Genomic DNA, 27,386 nt, shown 5'->3' with positions numbered 1-27,386 from the left:
TTCATCTGTAAAATTTCTTAAACCTCTTTAGTTTTATACCCGTTTAATATTTAATTATCTCATCAATTTAGTTGAATAACTCTTTTCAAACAAACAGGTGGCAACCCTCCTGAAAAATATTTTCGATAGTAAGCTTTTTCATCGTAATATTTAATTTATCGTATCAATTAAACAAAATAAAAATTTTCAAACACGTGACAAGCCTCAAAAATATTTTCGACCCACCCATAATGTAATATAGACTTTATTTTTTTCAATTTACGAATTTTTCAAACTGGTGGCAATTCTATAATTTTTTTCCCTAAAGGTTCAAATGCTTAGAATGTTTTTATAGGGTGGCCCTTGACATAAAACGAAGTATTACAAACCCTTAAAACCGGTAACATAGTGCTACTAAAATAAGTTGGGAATTTTTTATTTAAATACGGCCTTGACTTGGTATTTTAAGATATTTTGCAGTGTGGCTAAGGTTTACTTTAAAATTTACTTAAAATATATATTTAATAGGGCCCTTGACCAAAAAATAAAATAAATAATACGAGGGTTGGATCCGAGTAATAACCACGTCAACCTCCATGTAACGGTAATTTTCTAAAACTCGAAGTTGGCAATATCATCATTGGCGACGTTTTGGACGATTTCAAAGATTTTCATGACGAGGCCTATGGAGGCCGTAGTTGGTACAGATTGTTGAAAAGTCTGCCTCAGCTGCTTACATTCTTAAAAAAAGTCATTGTCATTTTTAATATAATCTTTCGATTTGGGAAAATATTTTAACAACACAAATACATATTTTGTTAAACAAGCCAACTAACTAGTAGTAAGCAATTTCTTCCACATCGTCCACCGGAATTTTTTAAACCTTCAAAGAGATGCAGGGATACACTGTACTAAAACATATCTGGCATTTTGCTTAGCATAATTTTAGGCTTATATTTGGCATAGAAATAATATACCAAAAACTTGGCACGCTAAACAAAGAGCTAATGCATTTGCATCCTCTCATCTCTTCCATTTGCATATCTGCTGCAGTACAATTACTTGATGGAGTTTGATTATCTGCCTAAGTCGGACATCGAAACAGGAGCTTTGCGGACCGAAGAGCAACTGAAGGATGCCATACGGAACCTACAGGTAGATAATGTGCCCATCTGGCGCACAAATAACTATTGTTCTCCGCTTGTATTTATGTATTTCTTTTTTATTGCAGCGCTTTGGCAACATTCCGGCCACCGGCGAAATAGACGAGGCCACACGAAAACTGATACAACTACCTCGCTGCGGAGTGGGCGACAGTAATCGTACTGCCAATTTCTCGCCCGATAATCTGCAGTATGGGTACCATCGCATGAAGCGGTATGTGTTGCAGGGACCCAAATGGGACAAAACGGATTTAACTTGGAGGTGAGTAAACATCATTCGTGTCTCTGAACAAAACTGTGCCAGCTAATCTTGCTTATGCCAGCTAGCTGTGGTGGCAAATGACCAGCCATAAACACACAAATATGATCGTATTTGTAATAGCACGCCTAAATGCATGTTGCATTAATTTACTTTGTATGGATAGCGGTTTCCGCTGAAGCAGCATGTCTGGGGCGATGCTGGCTTAATGAAACCTGACCAGGGTGAGCGCGCAATTAAAATTTGCAACAAATTGCAATTAATGCGCTCCATTTCAATTTCCCGCCATCTACCGTCGCAAGCGCTTCTGAAGTGCAATTATTAATTTTTTCGCGTCATGTAGTTGATGTACTAACATCGCAGCTATGGATTTCTGCTTCGTGAATTTGAAGCATGCTTTTATGTGTCCATCCAAGTCCTCATCCTCCTTCAACTATTTATGTTCATTGAATATTCTTCGCTTACGTTGCCGTTGTTGTTGTGTCTGTTTTTTTTTTTTACTTATCCTCACAACAATTATTCCGATAGTTGGGAGACCTTTCACTTCGACCTTCGAGCAATGCTCACGCCCTGCGCTCAGCAACCCGCTGGCGCCACAGATATGCACAAAGTGCACCCTAGCCTTTTTATGCATCTTTCAATTAATTCAAATGTCAAACTGAGCGTGTCATGTTAAGTTTTATTTTTATTACACAATTTTGTGAATATCTTAAAATGTATGTATATACGCGAGACTTTAGCTCGCTGCTTGAAGAGGGACTTTGGCAGTGTTTAGACCTCGTCGTTTGCAGTGTTTCGTACATAATTTGTGCGAAGATGCGAATTATTTTGTAACAATAAGTGCGTTTTTATGCAAAATAACAGTGAAAGTTTTTTCACCCGTTTGGCAACCCCTTTGTGCCGAAGTAACAGTTTCTTGTAGCAACGATTGTTGAATTCTCTAACTGTCCCACGCCATGCAAAACTTTGGCTTTGCTTTTTCGAAAGAAAATCAAACTTAGTTCGAAATATTTATGAATGTATGTATGTAAATAAATACTTGGCACTTCATTCGTTTCTCCACGAAATTCCTTAAAAATTTTAAATTTAGTGGGAAACATTATCTCCGGCATGCAAAGCAGTGATTGTGCATGCGTATGGTATGTACATACAGTCATGTGAAAAATAACTGTTCAATGTTTATTATTTTTTCTTTGAAAATACAGCTCATTATCTGACCAAAACCAAATAGGTCCAAATTTTAAACTTCGTAGAAAAACTAGAAAAATTCAACAAGTTTTTATAACCGACTGCACTGCATAAACGTTGTTTGTAACAGAATTGTAAGGATTCGAATTAGATATAAAGATATATATATATATATGTATATATATATATATATAATATATATAAAACTACGCAGAATGAAAAGATAAGCCGATTTAGCCATGTCTCTCCGTCCGGCCGTGTACACCGTGTAGGTTGGTATCGAAAACGGACGAAATCGGACCTCTCATATAACGGTATTTTCGAGAATTGCAAGTTGAAATAGAATTTCGGCATTAAAAATGACAATTATGAAATGTTTTGAAAATTGGCGTGGCACGGCCCACTTATAAAGAAATGCTGTTTCTCAGTAGCCGCCTAACCAACTCCCATCAAACTCGGTTTGAACATTGCTTACAGTCTCACTGTTGAAAATTTTTAAAATCGGACCTCCTGCCATTTAACGGTAATGTACAAAAATACGAAAACCGCGAAAAATCAGTAACTGTTTCAGCCACCTGACTCCAATTCGATGTTTGTAATAATTTTTTAGCAGTAAATTAGGTTATTGCAAAGTTTTGCAAAAAAAGGCGTGGTGGCTCCCACTTCTGAGTATGTATCACTCATTTACTTCAATAGTGTCATAATCCAAATAATACAAATTTTGAGTTAAGTACGCAGAGATTACCGCTACCCCTTCTTCTGTATTTGTAGAAATCTCATACCTGTATCACTTACTATTGGCCACTGCTGGGTAAATGCAATCACATTACAATTACAATTACATTCCTCAGTAATTGTAATTAGGATTCAATTCCTTCAGTTCACAGCAAAGGAATCGATTACTTTTTCAATTCCTTGAAGTAATTTCAAATGGAAGTTTTTTTCCTTAATTCCATTACAAGGAACTTCATATTGTAATTGGAATAAATTACGTGCTAGTAATGTAATATTTTTTTTCAATTCCTTTGAAGAGAATTGAAAATGAAATTTTTTTTCCAATTCCTTTGAAAGGAATTGAAAATGTAATTGACTTTTTTCGAATTCCATTCCTCAAAGTAATTTAAAAAGTAATCGAAAAATTTATAAAAAAAAATGTTTACTGTTGAATTGTAATAGCTTTGTTAAATTTCTTGGTTGTTGTTACGGATTTGAATAGCGCACCCTTCTTTTGATTTTCTACCATACAAAGTATGCTTGACAGAATGTTTATATGGAAGAAAATGCGCAGGGGATGTAGACGTAGAATATGCTATATTTTTATGAAAAGTTAATGAATATTAAACAAACAAAAGGAAAACTGTACCTACTAATTATTATAACGAAGAGTGTATTTTTCTTAATTATTAATCCAATTTTAAACTTTAAACATAAATCACACTTGCTTCATTGGTATTAATCTTTTAGTAATGAATATTTACAAAATTATAACAAGGCATATTACATATTACTTTACACGAAATATGAACTTCGGTAAAGTAAATTTTTTAAGCAATTTTTGGGTCGTTGAACACGAAAAATTACCCATGGTTTCAAAGAAGTGTTTTCGAGATTTGTTCGAAACCGTATTTTTAGTACTTTTTCAGTTATTCCTCAATATCTCATGAAACGACCAACAGTTCGAAAGGTATTGATGGGCTCTTTGCAAAAATATATATTTTTTGTGCAGATTGTGTTCCGTAACATCTACATTTCTCATCAGGTTGTCATTTACTGTAAAAAGAAAATGATTGAAATTTTAATTTTTCGATTTTGGTCGCTTGTAACACTAACAATTTACATCGAAATCGGCAAAGTAATATATTTTTGTAAGAGGACTGTAGGTCGCTTATGCTGGTTGGATAATTTTTTCATGAGATATTGACGAATAGGTTCGAAATGCACCAAAAACACGTTTTTCAAAAAAATTACGAAAGCGCTTGTTTCAAAGGAAAATTGGCTTGGAAACTATTTTTTTTCTTAAGCGATTACCACAAAATTTGTAGAACAGTGTTATCGATATATTTGATGCTGGTCTTCAATTTCTCGTCATCCATTGTCCATAACCGTACAATATTTAGAACGCATTGACTAGTTGAACCGTCAAAACCAGCTTACCCTTATGTAGTTATCAATTAGTTATAGACACTGCTTTTATTTCTATAAGGAAAAGTTAATTATAAAATATCGAAGTAAATGCGGGACAAAAGCAGGACACTTGGAAAAAGTCAGTACATTTTGGGGGTTTTCTGTTTTGAAAAACTACGCAGGACAGACCTTTAAATAACAGTACGGTCCTGCAAAAAACAGAACGGATGGTCACCGTAACGATATGGCGTATGAGTAACATTATTTCCTGCTAGTATTTCATACAAAAAATTATTGCACTTTCACTTAACCCTTGCAAACTTGTTTCTTTATCCATCGATTTTCATTGTTAGTAGTGCTTAAGCAAAACAGGCAGATATTGGCTAGTCTATACTAATATATATTTTGAAATCCGTTTTTTTCTGTTCGCAAAGGTCGAGAAAGCCCGTACCGATTTTTTTGAAATTTCGGAATCTACTGCAGACTTTCCAAGGATGGTTATAGGCTAAAAAAAGTTTCGATATAGAAAGGGGGCGTGACACCTCCCATACAAACCGAATTTTTCAAACTGCATATATTTGTGGTAGAGGACTATAACTGGGTATGGGGAAATATACATATACAAGATCAATTCCATACTCATGGAGAAAAATTTGCATGGTTGGAGAATGGGGCGTGGCACCTCCCATATAAACCGAACTTTTCATATTGCATATCTCTGAAAGTGTTCATGGTAGATTGTAAGCCTTTTTAAAACTCTTTAGTTTGACACCCACATTTCAACATTTCATTTACTTTATCAATTTAACTGAGTTACAATTCCCAAATAGGTGCCACTCCCCGCCCTCAAAAATATTTCCAACAGTTATCTTTCTTAAACCTCTTTAATTTGATACCCATATTGTAATATTTTATTTATTTTATCAATGTAATTTAGTTAAATTTTCAGACAGATGGCAAACCTCTTCAAACATATTTTCGGCAGCAAGCCATTACTAGCACGTAATTTATTCCAATTACAATTTGAAATTCCTTGTAATGGAATAAAAAAAAAAAACAATTACATTTGAAATTACTTCAAGGAATTGAGAAAGTAATCGATTCCTTTGCTGTGGGCTGAAGGAATTGATTCCTAATTACAGTTCCTTGTAATTTGTAATTGGGAGTAATTTAATTCCTAAAGGAATCATTACGACGCAGCTCTGCTATTGGCTCACTGCAACAATTGGGGTATTCGTATTGTTGTATGTCGTAAAGTTTAAACGGCTAAAAATAGTTGTTTGCGGGTTAAAGTCCTCTAAATATTTATATAAGCGTTTAAAATTTACGAAATGTATGTAAATTTAAAACTTTAAAGCCGTTTTCTAAATTTTTTTTTTTTGAGTTTTGGAGTTTGAGGGTTAAAGTCCTCTAAATATTTATATAAGCGTTTAAAATTTACGAAATGTATGTAAATTTAAAACTTTAAAGCCGTTTTCAAAAATTTTTTTTTTTTTGAGTTATGACACTATTGAAGTAAATGGACGATGTATGTAAAGTTATTGCTCTTGGGACAGAAAAGCAAAGTGTTGAAAATTTCTGAAATCTGAATAAAATTACGCTGACTTCGGTAACTTTCAGAAAGACGTAAACTCCTCCTACATACATACATATCTACAATAAATAAAGACGCTAATCCCCAAGTTAATCGTTACAAAAACTTCTTAGCAAGAATAAAATTATTATGAATTTTCTGATAATGAGCACGATACCTCCAATTTATCACTTTATACTTTATCGATTTCTACAAAGCCCAGTTCAATTAAATATTTCATTAATGTCCGGTTGCACCAATCAATTCTAAAATTTAAATTTTAAAGTTGATTGGAGCAACTAGGCATAAGTTTAATTAAGCATATTTTCGAAAAAGTTTGAAATCGGGGAAAAATCCCAGCTTTTCACGTAGTTTACAGAAAGGTCAGAAAACTATATTTAATACGATTGCCGGGCATAAAAAGTTCTGTTTCGTCCGAACTTATACATACATACCTCTTTACTTGTGTATTTAAAATTCTTAGACAAAATTATCAAAAATCATACTTATAATTTTCCTAAAAATTCTTAAAAAGTTGTTATTGTAAAATTTTATTGCATTTTTCTAATACTTCTGCAGTGTTTGAAATTTAGACTTGTATGGGTTTTGTTAGATAACGAGCATTTTTATAAAAAAAAAAAAACAAAGTAAACAAAAGCAAATACTAGTACAAAATGTCGTATCCCTGTTATTTTTCACATGACTGTGTGTATGCAAGTATATTTAAGTGTATATGCGACTGGGTATTTCCGCCCACTTATCAGCAACATAATCAGCGCTTCAATCTACATTTAAAATTTTGTGCCGAATTGAACTGCATGTTTTGTCTTAAACATCCACGTATATTTTATTTAAAATTAATTTATAAATTGCAAACCGGTAGCTGACATTGGAATCTTTTCGATAGAGGACTGTCATCACCCCGAACTAGAGATTGGCAAGACATATCGGCATACCAGCACCCCCGGGATCGAAGATACTAATTTAAAAATAGTCGGGTTGGACGGTATCGGGAAGGTATTTAACAAATTGAGGGCGGGACGGGGAAACCCTTTTCCGACACTCCCTATAGAACTTCTAAAACGTTATATGAAATTAGCACTTTGTATATACGTAATTCGCCATACAAAATTTTCAGAGCGAATAACCTCGCTTGTAAATAATTCAGTCTCAATTACCTTGCGAATTATGAACAAATCGTCTTCCCTAATTTTTATCGGAATTTTATCGAAATTAGCTGTTAAACGAAAGAGTAGGCCAAAAAAAGATACAAAGTGAACAAATGTTGAATAATGAGCAGAAAAAAATTATTTTATAAGAGTATAAGCAAAAAAAGAGGTTTAAAAAAATATTATTATATTGAGGAGGTTGCTAAACACTTTAAGGACGGTGGAGGAGACTAAATTGTCTTTAGAAGAACTGTTCCATCTCCATTAGAAACAGTTTATTAATGACCAAGCAGCTTAACCTGTGATACCTGGAATTAATATATGCTTCGCTAAATAAAGTTAAATCTTTATTTTAACATACTTTTTTCTCGGTCGTCGGGGATTCGCAGCAAAGAATAATAATAAATGACAAATAACAAAAAGCAGAGCTGTCAAACGAATTATACCATTTTCCCAGGGCATCCTGAATTACTTTGTTCGCTCTCCCAATTACGAATTACTCCATTCCCATGGACACATTCTTAACTCGATTTGACAGTTCTCTGTCTCTGTGTTTTGTTTTTGATTTCCTTCGCTCCTTCGCTGCAAAATTGATGCAAAATGTAGGTTCATCCTAAAAATGTATAAGTCTCCGTATCAAATTAGGGATATACACTTTGATAAACTTAACTTTTCGTACTCAGAAAAAATGCAAGTTTTGATTTAGCTCAATAAGTTTCGATAAATTTATGATACAAATTAGAGACGGCACCGATTTGTTCGTAATTCGCATGGTAATTTGATTCGAATTACCAACAAATAATGTAATTCGCTCTCAAAATTTTGTATAGCAAATTACGTAATTCGAAGGGTAAATGGATTGCGAATTACGAATGAGCGAACAACGTAATTGGGGTGCCGTGGGAAAGCCGTATTATACTATGTCCCCACGGAACGTAATTCGCTCTCCCGTTCGTAATCAGAGCCCCAATTACTCTTCGAATTACGCAATTCGGCATACAAAATTCTGAGAGCGAATTACCTCATTTGTAGGTAATTCAGATCCAATTACCATGTGAATTACGAACAAATCGCTGCCGTCTCTAATTTTAATCGGAAATTTATCGAACTAAACCGCCAGAGCAAGAGAGAACAGAAGAAATCAAAACAAATAAAGGGAGAAAATGAAGCAAAAACACAATGAATTGTCAAATCGAATAAGGAATGAGTCGTGTAAACGGGGTAATTCACCAAAGTAATTCAGAAGCGAACTACGTAATAGGCAGCGCTCGTGAGGTTATAGTATTACGAAGGCGCCGTAGAAAGAGGGTAGGTAATTCGCGAATTATTTAGCGCATTGCTTAAACCAAAAAGCGGTGCGGCAGTATTCAAAATTGATAGAAATATATATTTAACTATTTTATTTTTGGTCAAAAGATTTGTAAAAAAATTTCCTATTACACCGCTACAAATACGACGTTTCCAAAGAACGTTGATAAATAGTTCTACTCCGTCACTGCCACCGTCAGAAATATTACGGTGTCGTCAAATTACGTTACGGTTTGTATTGCCGTTATCTTAGTTGACATCTGGTTATATTTACATGGCAACGTAAAGTTACGACCGCTATTTTATGTTGCTGTTTTCGAGGAAACGAAAGCTTTAGAAAGCGAATTAAGTGCCATGAGAACGTACTTTTAATTTTATAATGATATAAAAACAAATAGCAAGGATAAACACAATAACCAGATTGTACAGTATGATGAAAGTAGAATCTTTGGGAAAAATGCCTTCAAAAATCGATACTAATATATATTTTGAAAGCTGTTTTTTTTTGTGTTCGCAATGCTCGAGAACGGCTGAACCGATTTTTGTGAAATTTCGAACACTTGCCGTACACATCCCAAGGATGGTTATAAGCTAAAAAAAAATTGTCGTTATATAAAGAAGAGCGTGGCACCTCCCATTTCTGGATGTGTTTATGGTAGAGGTCTGTAACTTGGTATGGATTTATACGAAATCAATCGCATACTCTAGGAGAAAAATGTCAGCTATTCGTGGTACCACCCATACAAACCAAATTTTTCATATTGCATATCTCTGAAAGTGTTTGTGGTAAACACACTACTGGAGCTTGGTGTGGAGATATATAAAATCAATCGCATACTCTAGGAGAAAAATTGGAGCTATTGGAAGCGGGGGCGTGGCGCCTCCCATACAAACCGAATATTCATGGTACAGTACTGAAACTTCGTATGGAGATATGACTGTATATGAAATCGAGCCCATACTCATGCAGAAAAATTGTGCTATTTGAAAAAGGGGGAATGGGGCCTACAAATGTACCGACTTGTAGCTATCTTTATAATTCTTCTGTAGGTATGTTTGTGAGTGAAATCCTCCTAAACAGATGTCCGGATTTCAATGAAATTTTGTGTGGGTCTCCCAGATTCCGAAGATACTGTCGCAGTTAATATGACAAATGGATCCTGGCGAAACGAGGTGCAACTAACTGATATTCAGAGATCACAAGCAAACCGATCCGGAGAAGAAGGGTGCGCGGCGAATATACAGAGTATTTCAACACACAAGGATCTATTCCGCCATTAAAAAATTTAATTTTTAATCAAACATCACCATTGTGCCTGCAAATAGTGTGATCAAAAAAATTATAGCCGCACCACATTTTGCCAAGTTTTAACATATTTCTTTGTTTTATTACTTAATTTTGGTTATTTAAAAAAAAAAAAAAAACTATAGTTTATTCTTTGACAAAATCCATGTAAATCCAGGCTTCAAACTTTGTGCAATATTTGTAAAAGAAATCCACAAACTTTTTAAAAACTTCGAGATTTTTTAGCGAGATTTCATTAAAAGATTTTGAGTATGCCATTTTACAGCCCATTTAGTTCTAGCATTTGAGGGTAGTAGAGAATAGGGGAAAAGATTAGGATTAGTTTTACTACTATTTGGGCACTATTTCCAATACTGATTTTTAATATACATAGATGTACATATAAATATATCAGTGGACTCCACGCCATTTAAATGGAGCTTGTATCCATAAAATATTTTTGCTGTAAACCAGTATAATTAGAGTTCCATTTTTTTCGCTCAAAAGAAATTCGTATTACTTCATTTTTGTTTTTTCGATCAAATTTAATGATTACAATTATTATTCAGTTATATTTTTCTACCTTAAAATTATTATTTGTAAAACTTAAAACGCTACACAGTCGTACCACACACATATGATGTTGGTCAAAACTTAAAAAATAATACCGTAAACATAAATAAATCTTACTCGTATCTTACTCGTTATGATTTAAATGCCACTATATTTACACAAAAAAGTTCAGAGTTTAGAAACTAAGTAAATCATCTTGTGGAAGTATTAAATCATATTTGTCATTTGACATTCTTTGCCTCTTCTTGGCTTCAAAAAGCATAAGTGTGATCTCCTCAATTAGTTCATCTTTTATTTCACTACACAAATTCGATAACTGCGCTCTGAGAAAGTTACAAAACGCTTCATCTTGATCATTGGATTTGCTTGGAGTAATTTGTTTTAGTGCCTGTGTTGCTGCACTAAGAAGTTCATGTTCCTTGTTTTGTGGCTCTGTGCAAGATCGAGGGTGTTTTTTGCTAGATGAAGGAGGGGATATTATACTCTCCGTATGCTGCGACGAATCCAGCGAATCATCTGGATCCTGAAAAAGCCAAAATTCACTTAGGGAACTGGAGGCTGGGAAAACGCATATAAAATTGCTCTCCCCACTTGAACTTTTATAAAGACTTGGAGGAAAGTAAATTTTTCAAAATAAAGTGTACTTGGAACGTAGACTTCTTCCACGCCGGCTCCACTTTTCCTTTCCTTTTGTTTAACTACCTCAAGAGTATACTGCCCACGCAAATATGTTAATTTGGCCTGTAACGATGAAAATTAATTTTGAAATACATACATAATATATACTTCTCAATCGCAAAATATTTTAATAATTACCTTTACTTCAGTGGGGCCAATAGTTGGCAATCACTTAATCACTTAATTTCTCAGCCAAATCACTGAAGGCCTGCTGGCGAGAATGTTTGTTGTGGTAAAGTTTGTGGTGAGGATTATAGAGGGACTCGTAACCCTCCCATAGTTCAATAAGACGCAAAATTGCTGCGTTTGGCCATTCAACCTAAATAGTTTAAAACATTTAGATACATCTTTACATAAATGAAAATAAATCTTACAAACCTTGCTTTCAATTTTGCTCTTTGCTGGCAAAAACTGCTGATTGCGTGGACATAAACACGCAGAAATTTCTATTTCTTGTGTTTGTATTTACACATGCATCGTACGTATAAAATAACATTAATGTGTTTACATGACATGTTTAAGCTAATGTCGTATCCATAGGGCTTTGCATGTGGGGGTCCCGAAATAAAACGCGGCTGTACAAACCAATGCTTTTTTGTGGCGCAAGGACTTCACAATAATCCGGTATTAGTGCTCCTGCTCTTCTCACTTACGTTTCAGTGAAACTTCACTTTGTCTTATCGGTAGGATTTTCGCCGGCAACTGATTGTGCTGAATTGATTATTTTTCCAATTCAGGAACTACATGCGGCCATAAATGTTTACAATTACTTTTGAAATGATTGGAGAAAACCTGGAAATCGTTTGTAGCTATGTATACATTAGCGCACACAAGGCGTGGGTTTCGCGGTTCAAACCCCCCTAAAGCTAATAACCTCAAATACAATCTGTGTGTCGAAATTAAATATTTTTGATTTGAAGTGATGTATTCGGTTTGAGCTACATATATTTATTTTGATCCATGTTCGGTCCACTGTGCGATGAATATACAATCTCCTCCATTTTGTTGGAAGTCGGATAATAACCTTCTCCCTTTTTTTGAAGTCGGTTAAATTACACACCCGTATCTTATTTAGGGTTGCCTTTAGCAAAATTTTTTATATCTTCAAAATTTTTGGTGAATATCCGGACCCATGGTGAAATAAATATAAGGTGATGTCACATACATAACCTCACTTTTTCGGCATTCCAATTGCGGCCATGCATTTGAGGGTAGTAGAGAAAAGAGGAATAGGTGATTTTTAATATAGATGACATATATATATATCAGTGGACTCCACACCATTTAAATGGTGCTTGTAACCATAAAATATTTTTGCTGTAAACCAGTATAATTAGAGTTCCATTTTTTTCGCTCAAAAGAAATTCGTATTACTTCATTTTTATTTTTTCGATCAAATTTAATGATTACAATTATTATTCAGTTATATTTTTCTACCTTAAAATTATTATTTGTAAAACTTAAAAGGCTACACAGTCGTACCACACACATATGATGTTGGTCAAAACTTAAAAAATAATACCGTTCTCTTTATTTAATTATTCTTAAATTCTAATAAAACTAACATATTATCCCGTATGGAATTTTATTAAGTCTATTAAGTTCTGCGGGATATGTATGTACATATATGCGTGCTTAGTTTTAAAATATCTTAACTTTAAAGGGAATTTTATTACAACCTTTTTTTCGTTACCATTTTAAAATTACATTTCTGAGTTCTGGCAGTTATATAATAAAATAATTATGCGTTTAAGTTGCTAGACCAAAGTGCATCATCACAGCCATCCGAGGCACTGCTCCAATAATATGTTGGATATGAATAGTATATATTTTACCAAAAGATTTATTATCGCTCAGATTTTCCAATGAATTTGAAACGAATAATCAAAGCAAAAGTGAAACAGTGATACCTACGAATACTTTTCACAAAATTGTCTGCTCCATTGTTTGTTCTATTTTTCCCAGAAATGAAATTGGAATAAATTGAGTAGGCATTACCGTAACGCTGGTATGCCGAAATTGCCAAACTTACAACAACCACCCTCTAAGTGACAAAACCTTATTATTATTTCACCATGGTCCGGACCTTAAGTGATATTTTGAGTATGCTCTCATGGCACTTTCAAGTTTATTTCGCACATACATATGTACTTGCTGGAAAAGCTGTTACTTTCTAACTGAGACAAAAAGGGACGCTTAATTCTGTAAATTTTCTTGTAGCTAAATAAATAACCCAGGAGTTTATTCTATAGAATTTTTAAACGAAAATAGTAACTTACTGGCTTCATTAATTTCCCCGGAAATATTTTCTCAATTATCGGTTTCACAACTCTAAAGTATATTTGCTGCAACTAACTTTCTTTTAAAGTACTGTAAGCAAAGTAAGCAATGTCATATGACAATGGATTCATTGTATTAAGTTTATGGGGCAGGATACTGCTTTTCAGCATTTCGTACGCTGCAACGGTTTTGTTCTCTTGACTGTTGCATTTTACCTTCAGTTTTTTCTTTTTTCAATTAAATATTCTACTAAAAAGAAAAAAAATGCTATCACCAAGGTATCCTCTCTAGTAAAAGCCACGATTCCTTTTGCATACGAATGCATGTCCTTCGTGGGTGTCCCACTAAACATGTACTTTTCTGCGGGTGGGCGAGAAATATCGTCGTCCTTTGATGTCCCTTTGTCAGTGCATTTTATTGTAATCGTGTTACCGGATGTGATTATAAAGTAATTGTATTGCTGTTTGTTGTTATTTGCCATTACCACTCATGTTGCAATTACTATGTGCTACTTTTTCCTAGCGCCAAGCGTTGTTATTGTAATTAAAAAACAATACCCATTAGTGATGGCGAACGTATTTAAATGTCTCTCCTGTTATACCGTAGGATATTTAGTATATAAGTTCAAAACTTTGGAGAAAATCGCGAATGTAGCGCAAAGGACAAGAGTCCTCTCATTGTCGGGTAATTGTTGTTGTAAACTGCAGCACATTTGCATTTAAATTACAAAGTCAAAACACACGCGCTTCGCTCAATTTAATATACAAAACACATGCACCAAGCTGGCAGAGCCATACACCCGCTGTCTCAGTAGCCTCTCATACATTTTAGGTACATACATATAAATATTTATATACACCGTATACATATGTACAAATACAAATAGCATATCCGTATGCATAAGTGTATTTGAATATGTGAATAGGATAGTGGCTTCGACAAAATACCCCGCAGCAATTCAGACTCACCCTACGTTAGCCCTCGGATAGTCCCTATTGTTACTAGGACTAGTCCTTCATAATTCTCCTGCCAATGGTTTCAACTGCCAATTTTAACATTGGCGTTTCATTGGAAAAGCACCGGTCCAAAAACTCAGTCTAAGATGTCCTATTATGGCCAATTGTTTCTATTATTTGTTTTTGTACTAGCCGATTTATATTTGGAGATTTTTTCGTTTAAATACGATTTTTCTCCGCACTTCACATATGCTTTTTCGTAATTAAACAAAAAAAAAAAATTAGATAAAAAATTGTATGTTCCATTTAATGGAATTTGAACCCGTACCATTCCGAAAGCCAACAAATAGTAGCAAGAATCTCTGCGCACCCAGCTACAGCCACGATATGTAAATGTGTTTTCAAATGTTCAGTTTGTCCGTTTGGTGCATTTGTACATTTTGACAGACAAATATTTTTAAAATTTTTTTATAGAGCTGAACTCATCCTGATAAAAATTTGTAAATAAGACCACTCCGTGTGTACAGATCTGTGAGAGTATCGTTTTTTGTCTATCTCTAAAACGGTTACTTAGGGACTAGTCTCAAGCTAACATTTTCGAAAAATAAAAATTTACCCGGCAATATTTTAACCGGTGAGGTACTGGTACTTTTCGGAATATTGGCCGCCTTATTGCTGCAGGGGTGTGTCTAAAGCAGTGTCGGGCACACATTTCGAAGTGTGTGTTACAGCGTAGTTTTGCTTAAAGTTATTCATTTGATTTTCTTCGCCTAACGTACGTAACACAAAGTAGCTTGTAGTATATATACGTGTGATGGAAGCGAAAGACATTATATTCACGCGTGAATAAGAAAGCCAAGAATGCCCGACACTGGTCAAAAGCGAGGGTGCCGGGCCTTCGCCTGCCTTGTATGTACTACATTGGTATGCTTTATGAATGGTTTTTAAGTAAGTACATATATATGTATGTAAACTCTATGAAAAGTATGTAGAATGAGTTGAACTCGTATGCGCGTAATGCAATTACGCGATTTGCAATTGATATCGACTTCTTGGATTTGCAAGCGATGGAAAAGTAAAGCGGAATACAACTCAGTGGTTAGCGTTGCTGGCTCTGCACATCGATGATGCGAGTTCGTTTACTGCTTCCAGCTTCTCATAAAAAATACAAACGCCGCTCTGAGTCAGCGTTAAACTCTAGGTCCCTCCCCTTTGGGTAAGCGCCAATCTATTATTATTGCCGTCAGCCGAAGGCCATTGCCGCTAGTGCTGCCAAGTAGTTATTTGTTGCATAATTTATTACTGTAAAAATATTGTAAAAAAAAAACAAAAAAAATAAAAATAAAAATATTGTTATTGCTACTTGTACGAGTACAGTACTTACACGAGTATAGTATCGTATGATATGTATACGCATATGAGCAAATCTCACGAGCTGTTACATTTTTCGACAAACGTGTTTTTGGTCGATAAGTAATGGTGTTACGCATTAGGGCGTTCTTCAACCAAATTCTGTGAGGGTGATTTTCAATAAAATACTGAAATAGGGAGTCCGTGAAAAGTTTTCTGAGGTAGGGCATTTTCGAACTGGCTGCCGAGATAGGTCAATCTTCCACTCAGCCATCGATATACTCGTAGTTGCGTATGTAACGTATACGCCTCGTAACACCATACCATACACCAGTTATACAATAGAGCTGGAAAACTATCGATAGTCGTGGCCATCGATAGTTTCGATAGACGATAGTCGATAGTCTCATTCATCGATAGTATCGATACTATCGAAAATGTAGACACTATCGATAGCACTATCGATAGTTTCGATTACAAATTTCCAAATATTAAACATAACCACTTTTATGGAAAATGAGATCAGAATTGCTAAAATATGTCCACACAACAAAAGTTTATCAACGATTTTTGGCTTTAAGCAGCACCTGAGCTCTGAAAGTATTTGCCATGCTTTGCTAAATGTCTTTTCCGACTCACAAGATGAAACAGATACCACCGTCTTTTACTCTTAAACGGCGTTTCCACGACAACCGAATCACGTGGTTCGCTCTTTCAATTACGAACGGCGAATCAACATGACACATTCGTGATTCACTTTGCATCTCTACTTCTTGTTCTTTGCTTTTGTTTATTGTTTAATGTGGTGTTTATTGTGCATTTCAACGGTGGAGAAAATATGTGTAGTGGTTAATTAGCTAAATCAATAGTTTTAGCGAATCTAGCTATTTTTCCAATGGTTGTGCTGGTGGGGATGTGTGTGGTCTATGTGTTTTGCCAGCCGTTATCGATAAAAATTAGAGAAGACAACGATTTGTTCTTGATTCGCATGGTGATCGGATCTGAATCCCCTACGAATGAAGTAATTCGCTCTCAAAATTTTGTATGGCGAATTACGTAATTTGGTTCGTAATTGAGACGGCAATCACGAATGAGAGAGCGAATTACGAATGGGAGAGCGAATCACTTATCGTGGAAACATCGTTTTACTGAATAATGTATGTATGAGTCAAAACTATCGATAGTGCTTACAAAACCATCGATGTTTTCGATTGTCAAAACCATCGATACTATCGATAGTGCCATCGATAGTTTTCCAGCTCTATTATATTAACAGTTACTCGCATGTCTTAACTTAAAAGACATATTATAATTAATAAGACATAAGTAATTAAATATTGGCTTGCGGGTATTCCTTATGTACATACTTTTATATTATTTTTCCATGTACACAGAAATTTCGAGTTTGATAATAAAAACTGCAAAAATAGAATTTTAGTTTCTCAAATCATAGCCAATATAACTATATTTTCTTTTGGTAACACACTAGCTTTATTAAGCTGGATTCGTTCGTTTTGGCATTCACCGTTTAAGATTCAATGGGGTCCTTATTTAGAAACAGGACAGACAACCTGCATCGTCGCTTTACCGCTTTCAATAATTTTCACCACCTTTCAATTCGCTGTAGGTAACTCCGGGTTGTAGAGCCTTATTGTTTTCAGAATTCTTTCCGGTTCCGCTCGCTAACAAGGCAACCAGGCTCTGGCTCTCAGTCGTACCGGTAGGTCCTTGAAGTCGACCGCCCTGAGCTTCGCACCAGGGTAGACTTCTCCAATGACTGCAACTATCTTTTTATATAGCTCTGCCGATCTTGCATCCTCGCATGCTATAAACCGGATGTTGTTCTGGAACCACCGCGCTCCCTTGCAAGTTGGCGGAGGTGCCGGATTCTCCAGCATTATGCTAATTTCTTTCTAGAGGGGACCCGAAGCCCTTCCGGCGCCCCTTTATCGTTAGTTTTTGTTTTTGTTTTGTTTTCCATTTAGTTTTCCATAGAATGTTCCCGCGGGCTGCGGAGAAAGCCGTGTGTCCACCCGGGCAGTGATCCGTGGCCGCCTCCCAGAGGGCTCCGTTCGCGACTGAGCTATTTAGGAGCCCTCAGCCCGACCGATCCTCGGTGCAGTGCGCTTGACGCCTTGATACAGCCCCTTCCAGCCAGCATCCTCGTGGAGGGTTCAGCTGGAGGATTTTTGCCGACCGATAGGACTGATAGTTTCTGATAAACTAATAAATAATTCTCAATTTTTTTTACTTTTTATTTTTACTTTTAAGAAAAAATTAAACATTAACAGGTGTGTTAAAGCCTGGTCTCTTACAAAACAGCTAGGTACCAGTGAAAAAAATCGATGGATGAATAAAAAAAGAAAATGCGTAAAAATTTTTTTATGAAAAATGAGCAAGACAGAGTGTACATAGCGTATGAGTAACATTCTTTCCTGCTTATGTTTCATACAAAAAATTTTTGCGCGTTTTCATTTGATCACTCATTTCTTCTTTATTTATCCACCGATTTTCTTCATTAATAGATTGATTTTTTTGTAATAGAACACAAATGCAAACAATTGACACAGAATCTGTTATTTTTTAAATTATGTAATTTCTTGTTAAATTTTGATTTCTTTAAGTTTAACATAAAAAAAAAAAAACAAAAAATATGGAATGAATCATTAATTTCTCAGAAACTCTTAGTCCGGTCGGAAAGTGGTGTATATACGTTTATTGAGAATTTTGTTGGTTTTCATTTGCCTTATTTCGTATTACGATTATTTAATTAGTTCGTAAGATATATGTGATTATTTCGATCCCGCTTTTCTGAAATGTGATCCAAATAAATAGGAAAGGGAAGAGTCTTTCATTAGGGGAAATTATTTTTTAAACCAATTAAAAGTAGCGCCGAAAGAGCGGTGTAATTAATGCAAGATATTATCATGTCCTTATAACCAAGGACTAGAATCAGAGTGCATAAATGCGTGTTGGAAAGTGCTCACGACCATCGTTCATTATATCCTAACTGTACAATGAAAATTTTAAATTAAGGTTATTGAACCAATCTTATAGGCTAGTTAAAGCAATAAATTTAACTATATTAGTGATTAAAAATTAAAAAAAAAATCTTTTTATCTTATTACATTAACCGATCAATTCTTGTATATATGTATATATACATATATATATATATATATATCCATAGCATTCTCGGAAACGGCTCTAACGATTTCGATGAAATTTTGTACACAGATAATGTTTTGAATCAGAATAGGCACTATCTACGAGAATACTGGAATAAGGTTGCCACCTATTCAAAATTAGTTACAAATTAATTAAAACATGATAATATGGGTATTAAATTGAAGGTATTTTAAAGATCCCTAATTCAAAAGTAATTTTAATAGGTTTGCCACCTATTTTGAATCGCATATCTATTTAATTTACTATTCATGGGTACCAAGAAAAGGTTCTTAAACAATGCTTTCTCTATATAAAAAAGTTATCCCTTAGGATAACAGTGTAAGGTTGCCACTTATTTTCGATTCTACACAATTATCTAAAACGTCGCAATATGGATATCAAATGAAAGGTATTGTTGAGAACTTTGGTCAGAAAATATTTTCCGTCAGGGTTGCCACGCTTCTATGTAATAAAAAATTATATTTTTTTCAATCAGCGTTATTTTTATGTATACGCAGCACATATTCGCTCAGGATATGTACCATTCATTCCTGCGTATTTCGGAATAGGGTTGCCACCTAAACTTTGGTGTAAGAAATTTACTTAAAATATATCGAAATACATTTTTTTCCAAAATATTTCTTTAAAGCTATACAAATCTTGAAAACTTTAAAAAGTATATGCACTCCGGGCAGCGCTCGGTTAACCTGGTACTAAACTTTATTATTGCACATGGATCACCATGTAGTATGAGTTACAGCAATACAAAATTCAAACCGATAGTAAATCTGAAAAATCTGGGACAGCCTAATGTAAACATCATGTAAGAAAATTTGTTTTCCTAAAAAATGTTATAACTATTGAACCATTTTAGATACAGTTTTTAATAGTTGCATTCTTGTAAGGCATTAAATTCTCTAAAAAATTATCCTGAAGTTGGCTGTCTTAGAGAGGATTAAGAGTATTAAATATGTTAATGATATTACTGAACGAGGTACAGCGTTGATACAAAATTGTAGTCGAACTTTGACGAAAGCCGACGGCCAACATCAATTTATTTTGTAGGTAGTGCAATTACATCGCTAGCATCTATATATATAACACGCTAAGGGATTTTCCAAAATGAGGCGTCAAACTAAAAGCTTTGGACTGTAGATGTGTAATAAGGTTTTACTTTTTTGAAAAGAGTTGCCACCTTTTAAAAAATTATATTCAAATAATTTAAAAGCATAAATCAATTATTACAAACTGGGTATCAATCGAAATGGTTTTGAGAAGCTTTGCTTTCTAACTGAACTATGGGAGGGTTGCCACCTGTTTAAAAAAATCATATTAGGTAAGAAATATATGTATCACCATATACGTGACACACGAAAGGGGTTTCAGAAAGTAGTAGTTTGAAAATATTTTTAAGAGGGTTGCCACCTGTTGGAAATGTCGAATTTAGTTTACTTATACACAAGTTATATGAAACATCAAAATATGGTTGTCAAACGAAGTGTTCAGAAAATTTTAGTTTGAACGCTAAGAATATTTTTGAGGTGTTGAAAGAAGGTTGCCACCTGTTTAAAAAGTTAATTCAAATTATTTAATAAGTTTAGTAAGTTTAATGTATTATTGAAATATGCATATTAATCAAGGGGTTTTGAATAACTTTTATTTTGAACTGTATTTAGCTATATTATTGTATTAACTAATACAAAAAGTATATGAAATGTAAAAACTCCGTAGTCAAACGAATAAATGTTAAAAAATCTTTGGAATATTTAAAGAGGGCTGCCACGTGTTAAAAAAGATACATTCAAATTATTCAATTATTTAGGAAAGTGGCCATTTGTGCGAACAATCAAATTCAAATTAGTTCATCAGTTTATTGAATTACATGTGTATCACAATATCAGACGAAATAGATTTAAGAAGATTTTATTTATGGAATACTTTTGAAAGGGAATTTTGAAAATGAGGGTTTAAATTTAAGACCTTACCTGCAGATGTGTGGTAAAGTTTACATATATAATTTCTTTAACTAAGAACTTTTTTCATCGGTATAGGGAGATTTGAAATCTGATCAAACTAAAAACATGCACTATGCCAGACCGCTCTTTACTGGCACTCGGATCTCTTATAACTCTGTCTAACATTTGGTATATTTTTTCAGTTTTTGAAATTAAGGTTTGGGCGCTTTAACGCCATGTGGGTTCACTAGTTATTCTTATTGCAATAAACTGAATTTTATAAATAATTGAAAAAAATATTTATGTTTCAAAATGCAATAAAAAATAAATAAATGGATTAAAACTCTCTCTTCTCTGACAAATCTAGCTAAAAATCAACATTCCCTACACATTTTGTATCATTTTAGTGTAAGATTTTTCTAACTGCGTATTTCTGCATTTTTCCAATTCCATAGTCCGTAAGTATATATATGTATTTTTGAGTCTCAACAATCAGATTTGGAGTAATTTTTTGGAGAATTCAATGTCCTATAAGAAAATGCAAAAAAAACGGTTCAAACGGGTCAATAGTTATAACATTTTTTATGAAAACAAATTTTTTTGCATGCTATTTTCATGGAAAATTTCAAATGCCCACCGATACCTTTTAAAAGTGGAATAAAAAATTTTCCAAATGGGAGAATTTTCTTCTCAGTGACTAGGTCCTTTTAAGACCATAAATTCGTTAGGTTAGTTATTTTGGATCACCCAATCAGGATATCAGCAGGATCGCTATATTAGGCTTTCTCAATTTTGTACAAAAACACACTCATATGCTTCTACCGCTACTTGCCATTTTCGTCCTTGTCTGCTTCACCAGCGTAATCGCTTTGGTCATCATCCAGCATTCAGACCCATTTTAGGATTTATCTGTAATAGTGCATTACAAGGCATAACTTTGCTTAAGAGGAAGAAAGTGATTTGACGCAACAGTTGTCAATTTTTGTGCTGATCAAATTCGGAAAGTGAAACTTTGTGTATGCAACAAAATAATTATTATAATGCATTAAATTTAATAGCTTGTCTTAAAACAACTATAAACTTTTTTTGATATATATTCCACCTATTATCCATTTAGTTGCTGAGGCATAATGAACAATTTTCAATATTGGCACATTACCACCAACACCATTGGTGTCAGAATGGTATGTGTCTGCCATAGAAAGTTTAATGCGATTTTATTTATTGCTACTAATCCCACCACAAGTACAACACCCCCATTTCAAGTAAGGTAGATATGTACATACATACAGGCATATACAAACATAGTTAAATGTTTAAGAAGAAAAACAGTTTCGTAGGCTGATAAGTAGTCATACATCCGCGTGATTCAGAAATACTTATATATGTATGTACACGTGTACATATTTACGTATATACATACTATATATAATGTGTGACGATGATTGGCGTCACTAAACCGCAGTTATTAAACTTTGGTCCTAGAGTAGAGGGTGTTTTATGTGTGTTTTCCTTCACTAAAGTGATATTGGCTTACTTAGTGAACCCAGCATCGTTTTAAGTTTATTGAAATTCTGTCGTTTTGTTGAAACTTTCTATAAAGTTCTGGCATAAAAATGGGAAAGCCTATTCGGAGAGTATTTATACACTCACTTATTTAATGATTACTATATATTTTGCGGCTGGTAAATGTATACATTTATGCTTATTTTAGCATTAAAACTTTTACGCAAATAGCTATTTAACAAGTTCCTAAGAACACATAAATTTATCATTAATTAATGTGTTTAGTTATGTGTATGTAGATATGGTGCACTGCAGGGCCATCAGGAAAATATATTGATCTGGGGGTAAAAAGATGAGATGTGGGCCCCTGTACTGCAATAATCATGGATAGTGGTAAGATTCAAATCTGTATATTAACAGACAGGACTTGTCGAAATTCAATTGGCTAACGGTTTGCATAGCTTTACAATGTTAACCGTACGTTAAGCTTGGGGCTGCGATATTCTGTTGTTATAAAATCCATTTCGGCCGTAATTGGGCGAGAAATGCAAAATTAGCGCGCAAATCGTAAAAAACACAAAATCCAAGATGGCGGACATTTCCCATATCGCAATTGGGGGAAAAATTTTCATTTTGTGTTCACCTAAACAGGAGACACCTAACTGCGTCAAAAAATTTCTTCCCGGAATTTTTTCGCTGAAAAAATCTAAAATGATAGAGCTAAGTACACAAAAATAATAATAAATAGCGAAGAATAAGAACAAGAACTAGAGCTGCCAAACGAATTACGAATGGGTGTCATGGAAACGGGGTAATTCATAAATTACTTAGCGAGTTAAGAATCGTGGAAACGACTTATTAGCTAGGCTGGGATCGAACCTGCAACATTGATGAGCAAAGTCAGCAACGCTAACCGCTAAGCTAATACTAAGTTCCCACGTACAAAATTTTGAGAGCAAATTACCTCATTTGTAGGTAATTCAGATCCAATTACCATGTGAATTACGAACAAATCGCTGCCGTCTCTAATTCAAATCGGGAATTTATCGAACTCTGCAGCCAGATCAAGAAAAATAGAAAAAATCAAAACAAAGAAAGGGAGAAAATGAAGGGAAAACTCAATGAATTGTCAAATCGAATAAGGAGTGAGTCGTGTAAACGGTTTAATTCACCAAAGTAATTCAGAAGCGAATGTAGTTAACAGTGCTCGTGGGGTTATAGTATTACGAAGGCGCCATAGAAAGAGGGTAGGTAATTCGCGAAGTATTTAGCGCATTACTTAAGCTTTTGGTTTCCTCCAAAAGCGGTGCGGAAATATTACGACCGTACCATACCGAAAGCTATTCTCAACGCTAATAGTGGTACCGCATTTTTGTAAACTAGATGAACGTAACGTAGCTTTGTGCTTTTATGTTGTATAGGCATTCATTGCTTTTCACAAAGTTTATTAGGACATCATCCTCTTCGGTCGTTCATGCACTTGCCGCTTTATTATTCAAAATTAAGAGAAATATATATTTTATTCTTTTATTTTGGTCAAAATATTTTAAAACAAATTTTCTATTACACCGCTATAAATATGACGTTTCCAAAAAATATGAAAACAAATGGAAAAGATAAACACAATAACCAGATTGTACAGCCCTTCATAAATCTATACTAATACATATTTTGAAAGCTGTTTTTTATAGTGTTCGCAAATCTCGAGAACGGCTGAACCGATATTTGTGAAATTTCAGACACCTGCCGCACACGTTCCTAGGATAGTTATAAGCTAAAAAAATTTCGATATATGTATAAGGGGGGTGTGGAGCCTCCCATACAAACCGAATTTTTTATACCGCATATCTCTGGAAGTGTTCATGGTCGAGTTCTATAACTTGGTATGGACATAAACGAAATCAATTGCATACTCTAGGAGAAAAGTTTGAGTTATTGGAAAAGTGGCGTGGCACCTCCCATACAATCAAAATGTTTCATATCTCTGAAAGCGTTCATGGTAGAATACTGTGACTTAGTATTGCGATATATGAAATCAATCGCATACTCTAGGAGAAAAATTGGAGCTATTGGTAGCGGGGGCGTGGCACCTCCCATACAAACCGAATATTTATACTGCGTATCTCAGGAAGTATTCGTGGTACAGTACAAGAACTTCGTAAGGAGATATGTATGTATATACTCATGGAGAAAAATTGTGCTATTTGAAAAGGAGGCGTGGGACCTACAGACGTACCGACTTTAAGCTATCTTTGAATGTATTTATAATAGGTATGTTTGTGAGTAAAATCCTCCTAAATAGGTGTCCAGATTTTAGCGAAATTTTTGGTGTATGTTTGAATGGGTCTCTGGTCATAATTTAACCTGCCAGTTGGCGCTGTAGTTGAGTTATTACTAAAAATCTTATTTATGATCCGATTTGGAAACATGTTTGAATTTATCGTCACTGACGGACGTCAACGGCCGGTATCGGGTCGGTTATCGGTTTATGTGTGAGAGCGCTCTCATAATCACAAGTTTTTATTCATATATACCGCATATAACCGATATTGGCCGGGCACAATTCGGTTGATATCGGCTGCATGGTGCGCCTAGCGTAATGGTGAGTCTTTGTACTCTTAAATGAATTTCGTAAGGTAAAAATACCGTTCACAATTAGTTGCATTCGGGTACCTGATAATTATTGAAAGTTATAAAAACTATCAGCCTTTTGTGTTCGAACAAACTTGCAAAAGTAGGGGAAATTGACAGAGCAAAATGACATTTCATATTGAGGGAAAGAGGCTAGTTTCTTCTGGAAAAATGTTAGCCAACAGCAGTAGTTGCGTTCCAGATGCTTCACGATATTGACGATATTCACGACATTCACGATTTGCAGAAACAGCTGTTTTCTCCATTAATAAACCTTATGGAAGGTGGTCACCTGGAACGACTTCCTGTAAAAACCTGCAAATCATGAAGCATCTGGAACGCAACTAATTTGCCAACAAGAAAATTGGTGATCAAAAACAGCTGATCAAAAACAGTTGGTTGGACGTTACGCAAATCCCTAAATTGAATTTGATGGTTTGGAAGTTAATATAGTAAATTGCGACTAATTAAACTTATAAGAAGTAAGTAATTATTCGGTTAGTCAGTGAACTGTGTCAGGATAAGACTTCAGAGTTGATTTTCTTATGTTTTCAGTTGTATACTTTTGCACGTAAAGAAAATCTCTATCAGCTGTTCGTCTAGCTTGCAAGTTTCTGCAAATTTTCTGTTCGTGTATTATTAAGGATATTTTTCTCTTGAGAGAGAACAGATGGCATTTCACCGGAATTTCGCTGTTGGACATTTTTTTACTGGAGATTTTAAACGAACGTACCTATTGACTAACCAACATTTAACAGAACCGTTGCGAACGGCTTTAACTGACGTTAAACGAGATTTTGAAAATTTGGCCGAGGGATCTTTTTATTTTTCTTTAATATCTATCTTACGTACATTAGAATAATAATACAGTTAATGTTTTTTCATTTCTAATAATAATTTTATAAAATTGTTGCTCCTTGTAGCATTTAGAATTTACATCTGGCTATTTTCGCCCTCGGCCTTGCCCATCCGTGGTATATACCCGATCACTGCTCATATTTTAACGAAATGTGATTGCAGTTGAGCATCTGAAGCACATTTCCATGTCTAACTGTAGGTAAACGTGTAGAGATGCTTGCTGTTATTTGTTAGCTCCCAGCAGGCTCCGGTTCGTATGCCGTCAGAGGCAACATGTAATCTTTTATTCATATTTTTGTATTCGGTTTTTAGTTATTGCGAAAAAGCATCTGTGAAGTGAAGAACAAAAGCGTGTACAAACGAAGAAATATGTATATCAACAATGCCTTTTATAATATATTGGAGTCGGTTTGTGCTACTCTGATGTAATGCAGAGCTAGAGTATATGGTCCTGCCCTAGAAGATCGCAATGTTAACTGGACCACATTTTTTATATGAATTGTGGTTGATTTTGGAGTACTCCTTAACTCTTAGGGAGTACTCTTTACATGCATGCATGGAGTAGTCGCGATTTTTGCACACAGCTTTTTTTCTTGTACTCAAACTATTTTATTGAAGAGGAAAATGCATACTTAATTATATGTACATACAGTGGGTAGCAGTGATGAGTTCATAGTGAGGTTTGTTAAATATTTGCAAGGTTTTTAAAGTTAAATTTTTTTTTGTTATTTTTTCATAAAAATAGATATGGTTTTGTAAATTGAATAACTTTTATTTTGAGATTTGTGTTTGTGACGGCTTTTTGCACTTTTTCTTATAAATTACACTTGTTGTATGAAAAAAACCGCAAAATCAACGCAATTTTGTAGCCGCTTAGAACTTGCACTGTATACTCAGAAAAAATCCATGAAATCAGATTAAAAAGTTCAAACCTTAATGAAAATTTGTTAATATTTTCTAAGCTCTGTATAAAGTTTCAAAGTTTGATTTATATGGTATTGGTTAAAGCACAAAACCACAATTTTATGAAAAAAAAAAAACAAAAAATGTTAACTTAAAAAACGTTGCCAATATTTAACAAAATGCACCATGTACTCATCACTGCTGCCCGCTGCATGTACGCACATACATACATACGTACATATTTCTTCGGTAGAGCCCTTTATGTCGGCTCTTGTTATAAATCGACTGTCCGACTATTTGGTTAGTCGACTAGTCGATTAGCAGCTGTTTTGTCGGTTAATAGTTGAATGTCATTTATTCGATTAACTGTCAAATGTTCTGAAAATCGAATAACACACAAATAAAATTATTGTTATATTATTATCAGTAAGCATAAGTAATGAAACAAGTAATTTTTAGCAAAAAAACCGACTTAAAAAA

General features: G+C 34.4%; 1 protein-coding gene across 4 annotated transcripts in view; it reads left to right on the top strand.

Moving 5' to 3' along the window:
* LOC118742403 (matrix metalloproteinase-2) overlaps positions 1-27,386 on the top strand; it is a 523,490-nt gene that overhangs the window by 74,161 nt on the left and 421,943 nt on the right. For all 4 annotated transcript variants that reach the window (XM_036474457.1, XM_036474455.1, XM_036474456.1 and 1 more), the window contains 2 exons: positions 1,033-1,134; positions 1,211-1,404. In XM_036474457.1, the coding sequence (XP_036330350.1) occupies positions 1,045-1,134; positions 1,211-1,404 (284 nt within the window). In that variant the 5' untranslated portion in view covers positions 1,033-1,044. The remainder of the gene's footprint in view (positions 1-1,032; positions 1,135-1,210; positions 1,405-27,386) is intronic.

Source organism: Rhagoletis pomonella, unplaced genomic scaffold (genome assembly GCF_013731165.1).
Source record: "Rhagoletis pomonella isolate Grant_MI unplaced genomic scaffold, Rhpom_1.0 Rhpom_scaffold_00007, whole genome shotgun sequence".
Taxonomy (NCBI): Eukaryota; Metazoa; Arthropoda; class Insecta; order Diptera; family Tephritidae; genus Rhagoletis; species Rhagoletis pomonella.
Note: the sequence above shows the minus strand (reverse complement) of the source record. Positions and strands in the feature narration are given on the sequence as shown.